The sequence below is a fragment of the Helicoverpa armigera genome, chromosome 20, assembly GCF_030705265.1.
Source record: "Helicoverpa armigera isolate CAAS_96S chromosome 20, ASM3070526v1, whole genome shotgun sequence".
Taxonomy (NCBI): Eukaryota; Metazoa; Arthropoda; class Insecta; order Lepidoptera; family Noctuidae; genus Helicoverpa; species Helicoverpa armigera.
Genome location: NC_087139.1, coordinates 6,275,013 through 6,281,610, shown reverse-complemented (window position 1 = coordinate 6,281,610; position 6,598 = coordinate 6,275,013). Strand labels below are relative to the sequence as shown.

The window sequence follows — 6,598 nt, the reverse complement described above, 5'->3', positions numbered from 1 at the left end:
CATGCTGTGTTGTGTTTAGATACAATTTTGAGAACTCTTACGGGATTTTAAGTGTTATTTATCAACTGGGTGTTATTACAATGGCAGAGGCGACCATCAAAAATATCGACAATGCTTGCGAAACAGCAGAGGAATTTACAAAAGTATTTTACAAGCAAGTAGACAACAACCGGCATTTATCATCCAAACTGTACTTGGACACTGGCCTCCTGGTTTGGAATGGCAACGGAATCAACGGCAATGACAAAATTCAGAAGTTTCTTATGGACTTGCCTGCCAGTAATCATGTACTCAAGACATTAGATGCACAACCTATATCAGACAATTTGGTGTCCAACAAGTTAACTTACCTCATTCAAGCTTGTGGAGATGTGACCTACCAGAATGACGATAGCAAGAAGCCCTTTCAACAAACGTTTGTGATAGTTGCTGTTGATGGCAAGTGGAAAATTGCATCAGATTGCTTCAGACTGCAAGTTCCTTACAACAGTTAATCTTTATTTGGTAAGTTTCCTTTACTTATGTTTTATATTTATGTATTATGTCTGTCATTTTCCCAATGTCTTATGTACATGATGAACTAAGAAAATATTTCCAAAAACATTGCCTCAGTGATGTATTCATACTTGTTTCCTATGAAGTTAGCTGATTTCAAATTGTTGTGAAATAATTAAATAGGAATTGTACAAAGTTTAGTTTAATAACATAGATTGAGTAAGCAATGTTATAAATAGAATATAATGAGTAGGACATCTTCAATATCATCTGTTTGTAATCACTAATTCCATTTAAAAGGTTTTGTAATTTTTCATTTCAGGTGATGGAGTGCTAAAGGAAAAAGTTTGAAGTCCTCACAAGAATGAAGCATATAATTTTTGCTGCATTTGCAAAATATCATGTTATAAGTGTTGGAAAAAAAAAAATGGTTGTAAAAAAGAAAATACAATATTTTTATTTAAATAAGTTTTATATTTACATTTATTCATATGTACTAAAGGAAATTGGTACTCAATGCATGAAAACATCCCCTGGACTAACAAACCTGATTCATAAATATGTATATCAAATCATGCTGCAATATAAACATATTATGACTGATCATTTTAATATCAGCCTCTTTCCTGCCACCTCAGTGAGACAGGCTCTTATTTACTAATACATATTGTTGCCACGTTTATCTTCATGCTCGGAAACCCAGGTTCCAAAATCCTTTATTACAAAAGATCTGCAATACATGTCATGATTTAGAAAAACACTTGTTTTGAAACTTTCAAAATTGTGTTCCTGTAAAGTTTAAATCCATATTTATAAAAGTTTAGTGCAAACAATTCATGAGTATTACTATAGACTATCGAGACCCATTCGAAGCAGAAGTTCAATAACCTTTTTGTATTGTTATAAAAGGGAATACACTCCTAGCATAGTATTGCAATTTGGGCAGAAGTGATGTGCTTTCTTAAAAGTCTTTGTAAAGTATGGTATTGCTGCCAAACAGCAAAGTAAACACCAACTGTAACAAAAATAAATACCATTACACATTATTTAGTTGTTTTATCAATTTGTCCGGCATTCACAGGGTGATACTTTATCTTTTAAAATCTACCCTTCCCGGAACCATGTATTCTCCATACCAAATTCTATCTGAATTGGTCCAAGTTTACACATGACAGTGAAACACAGATATTTTTATTACATGTAGAGAACTTTTCTAGAAGTTAGGTCATAAAAGCTTTCTTTTTACAATGTAGATACATCTAGATAAAAGTGGTTTACGTTTACTCACCAAGAAAATCCACAAATAAAGCCAGCCAGCATATGAGTTTTTTCAGTGGTTGAATAAGCAACTTTCGTTATGATTCTTTCATCGCATGCAGGACAGATGTAGTATGCAGGAGAGTTCTTCAGTTTACGTTGTATGTCAGCAGAGGTATGAGTAACCGTGACCGGGTGATGAATCACCGTCACGTTGTCAAACGTCGCTTCGTACGGCGGCGGCGGCTCTCTGTGGACTGTCACTCGGTCTGCGTTTCTACCTTCATACACTTCTATTCGCACTACATCACTTTGAGCAGGGTTAACACCATTATTCATATCCATCTTCTATTTCTGCAATATAATTACTGTTTCCAAACATTTAATGTTGTATGAAGACTGTACCTGTGTATTGATTACGATTAAACACTGAACTTATAACTTGTTATCTGTAGTGATTGCGGCTATCTTATCTAACACGTCAGATATTTCAGACATCCTAAATAAGTCATAGTTTTAACTTCGTATTTTGTAATAGACTTTTGTATTTCTCTCATTCTGTACTAGGTATTTCTAACTCAGCGCGGAACTGTAGGAACTATTCATAATTACGATTCCGAAATCGGGATCATTCCGTTAATTAATATTAATTTATCAGTACATATATTATCACGAATTTCTTTTGTTGTAGGTACTTCAAGGGTAAACATAAAGTCTATTACCGGCTTTTATTTGTTTCGAATGGTTGTGCACGCAACCTATATAGGACTATATAGTGCATGAAGCACAGAACATATATACCCTAAAGGGCATGAAGTACAGTGGAAGTACAATGGGTCCAGGGTTCAATTCCCGGGTCGCGGCGAAATCGTGTATTTTGAAACTTGCATATAGCAGCCCGGAGCCTCCCGGAGCCTGGTGGTGGTGATCGCATTACACCCATCCTGCCACGGGGGTGCCAGGGTGGGCACGTAATGCGTTCCCGCCTGTTTGAAACATGATATAAAGTAGGAATAAAGGCACGAGAATAAAAAGGGTTACATTTACTAGAAGATATATCTACGTGAACAGTGAACAGTTTGCGATGCATGAACGCTCTGAACATTGACTTCAGGTAAACAGTAACCTGAAGTCGGCAAGGGCCTTCAAAAATAAAACAAAAATTGATTTACAGTATAAATACCTTATATAATATATTTTGTAAACAGTGGATGACGAACATATACAATAGAGCTTTCATAAAATTACCCCTTAAAAAAAACGATCATTTTTATTAATTAAAATTATTTTTGCATTTACAACTAAAAGTTTGTATGAACCAGCGAATAAAAAAACTTATTATTTAGTTCACATCGACGTAAGTTAATTGCTAGTGAAAAAAATTGTTTTTAATTTTGATGGATTTACAATCATAATAATTCAGTCTAATTTCAGTCACAATGTTAAGAACTGCCTGTTTTACAATGTGGCAGAAGTCACCACCATATACGATGGGTTTACGTATTAACCATTCCATACATATATTTTTGAAATTATTTTAAAAGAATGGGAATTATTACTGTCAATAAAATATCAGATAATAAAAAACATATAAGTACTAAAATATCATCATAATATTTAAAATGGATGGAATGAATTGATAGCTAGCATTATTGGCTAGGACAAACTAGTAAACAGCATTTTATACAAACAATTTCAAAGATTTTATAATTTTGCAAGCTATAAATAATGATAATTTAAACACTTAGATTGTTGCATTATGTGTAATATCTTGCAAGTAAAAGATTTTCTTCAAGTGGTGCACGAGCAATTGCATAATTGAAGAAAACTTATAATGAATTCGAATCTAAATGAGTAGAACCATGGGAGATAGTGATTCTTGTGAATGTCACTTATGTACAACAATGATTAAGCAGATGTCTGCAACTGCCAATAAATTGAATCATAGTCTTACACATTCCAATATGTCTATAAAAGAGGCCATAATTATGAATATCTTAACTGCTGGCTAAAAAGTAAGTCACACAAAAATCTAGACAAAGTACCCAAGTTCAATATACATAGATAGAAATATTTTTAATTTTACAACTCAATACATCACACACTTAGTATCTCAAACAAATCCATACAAAATATAATCACTGTGGTATGTTTGTTTAATTACAATCATTGAAATCTGCAAAGTCATGGTGGCCTAGTGGTTAAAGCACCAGGCTCTCAAGGTCAGGCAAGTATCAATGTAACTTGTATCATATGCAACAATGACTGATGATGAAGGAAAATACTGTTTAGGAAACTTGGTTTTAGGTCTATTACCAACCCACACTGAGCAATCATACTGATGAACTCCCATTCCTTTTTTGTTTGCGAGGAGGCCTGTGCCCTGCAGTGACAATACTGGCTGATGATGATGAAAACTGCACACAATTACAGAATATAGGTGGCTAGACCACTAGGCTTCCACTTAACATTTGTCTTTGGTACAACTTGTTTAGAGTTTAAAATTCTTTCAATTTTTATTCATTGTCACTTTAAAGTTATCTGAAGAATTACATAAACATAAACAGAGTCATTTACTGCATAATTTGACTCCTATTGTTTATTATAACATGTAATCATTTCATCAATTGCTCATCAACTTCACCTGCATCCTTACACACTGTTGTAAGCCGTGAGTTGAGAGTCATTTTAATAAAAGTGCAGATGAAGTCCCTTACGCTTCAGTATATTGTGAATCAAGAATACAAATATTCATACACATTAGGCTTTGAAAGATGAGTAGAATTCACAAGAACTTGAAGTTTGAAAAATATATAATCGACAATCAGGGATCACATGCCTTTTATAAGTGTTGATGGCACCATAATTGCTTTACATTGTTTTTTTACATTTTCTTTTTCAATATTTGTGAAGCTGTAATCTTCATAAGATAATATAATGGCAGTACCTTCAACCAATTGTTTAACACTTGCTACTTTTTCCAATGAAAGTATTGCAATTGGGGCAGTAGTGCTCAGCATCCTTGAATGTATCAAAACAGTATGGGACGAGTCCAAGACAGCAAAGAGAGCAGACCCTGGAAACACAACAATTTATTAGCATCAGTATATTGAATACAATACACAAAATCATGCCCAAAAGACATCAACATATACTTAGGACAATGTTTATTGGGGACTAACAAAATACATCACTTTGTTGTGTGTTTTATACATCATTGAAAACTGATTTCATGCACAATAAAATCTAATTTCAACATCACTTTTTAAGGATCACAAGTATAACATTATGACAAGTTTAAGTTACTTACATGGTAATGACACAAACAGATCCAGCCACTAGGTGAGTATGCCAGGCTGTTGTGTATGTAACTCTTGTTGTCACAACTTTACCACAGTTGAAGCAAGTTATTGTCGTCGGTTCAGTGCCGACGGCGGGTGGGAGGACGATGCCCACAGGCATGGGAGGCGGCGGCGGTCCCATGTCACCAGCTTGTGGTTGAGTACTCGTTACAGTGATGGTGGGGTGCGGGTACACGCCCGGCGCTGTGAATTGTTTCGGCTGCGGATGCGGGTATGGTGCACCTGGAGCAGTGTACGGCTCCCCTGCTGGCGCCACAAAGCCGTATTGTGGGTTGCCCACCACAGCTGAGTAAGGTGGTGGAAGATCTTCAGGCGCTGAAGCTACTGCGCCTGGTCCTGAGATACTCGCCATTATTGTTGTTGTTTATTCCAATATCAGTATATCACAGATGTAGTGGACAAATAAACAATTCCTTATAGCAGTGCTGGCACTCGTTAACTAAAATTTGTTAGCAATCTTTACGAAATGATACACAAAAATTAATAAGATAGAATGAACATAACATGACGTCATATGTCAATGTCAGGTGCTTGAAAAACAAGTTTTGACGGTTCCGGTCACACATTTGGTTCGGATATTTTTACAAAAAGTCGAAACCTTTATTTCTTTTTTTTTTAATCCTTCTCTTTTTAATAAAAACTACGCTTAAACATAAATTGCTATTCATTTTACTTGCTGTACTACAAAATCGTAGTCAACGTTAATAGGTATTGTAATAGGGATTTTCTATTTCGTAGACACCAATTAGCGCCCTCTATCGTTTAAAGAGTAACATAAAGCCACAGTGAGTGAGGATAGGCTCAATTTAGGCTTCATACGTACATTTTAAAAACAAATTGCAATATTATCCGCAGTTTGGTCTAAGGCTGGCCCTTAAATAGCCTAAACGGCCTAAACCTTTTGGCCTAAACGGGTTTAAAACCAAACGGGCATTTAATTAGAGGCGCTCTAAAGACGCTAGTTTCAAGTATGGTCTCGGACATTTTAAAAGATGAAGCTCGTTTCTGCAACTGGGGGTTAAAATATTGAATATCGATTCTTTCATTGGTCGGTTTGGGACCACATATTTTATCAAGTGAAAAATCAAAAAATCAAGATTCGTTTATTCAAACTTGGCTGCAAAACAGCACTTTTTATTCTATTCAAAGATTAGCTTGATGGTTAGATAGTAGTAAGATATATATGGTTTCGGGCTCTCAGCTGGAAGAATCTGACCAAGCCAGCGATAAACTTCATCGTTAATCAATATGACGTCATACTTATAGCAAAGTTAAACACATATTTATACAAAGTACATTACATACAAAAGTATCTACTGACTTGCCCGAATTCGAACTTGTAACCCTCATAATGACATGCTATACTTTTGCAGGGCCAGCCTCCAACAAGCAATACCTACATCAAGTTTCACTGCCGGCTTACTATGATAGTAATGGTAGCCTAAATTGTTTATTGGATAACATGATCCTCAGACATGAGTGCG

At 35.2% G+C, this 6,598-nt stretch overlaps 3 protein-coding genes across 3 annotated transcripts; 1 reads left to right on the top strand and 2 right to left on the bottom strand.

The window, feature by feature from the left end:
- Positions 1-80: 80 nt before the first annotated feature.
- LOC110373481 (NTF2-related export protein) lies at positions 81-494 on the top strand. Its single transcript, XM_049848651.2, has one exon. The coding sequence runs from the start codon at positions 81-83 to the stop codon at positions 492-494; it is 414 nt and encodes a 137-aa protein (XP_049704608.1).
- Positions 495-816: 322 nt separating this feature from the next.
- Positions 817-2,205, bottom strand: LOC110373480 (lipopolysaccharide-induced tumor necrosis factor-alpha factor homolog). Its single transcript, XM_021330760.3, has 2 exons — positions 1,784-2,205; positions 817-1,510 (listed from the first exon to the last, which is right to left on the bottom strand). Exons 1-2 carry the CDS (start codon positions 2,095-2,097, stop codon positions 1,396-1,398), a joined length of 429 nt encoding a protein of 142 aa, XP_021186435.3. The 5' UTR covers positions 2,098-2,205; the 3' UTR covers positions 817-1,395.
- A 710-nt stretch (positions 2,206-2,915) lies between these two features.
- On the bottom strand, positions 2,916-5,662 carry LOC110373452 (lipopolysaccharide-induced tumor necrosis factor-alpha factor homolog). Its single transcript, XM_021330723.3, has 2 exons — positions 5,063-5,662; positions 2,916-4,828 (listed from the first exon to the last, which is right to left on the bottom strand). The coding sequence occupies exons 1-2, from the start codon at positions 5,464-5,466 to the stop codon at positions 4,714-4,716; spliced, it is 519 nt and encodes a 172-aa protein (XP_021186398.1). The 5' UTR covers positions 5,467-5,662; the 3' UTR covers positions 2,916-4,713.
- Between the last annotated feature and the right edge of the window lie 936 nt (positions 5,663-6,598).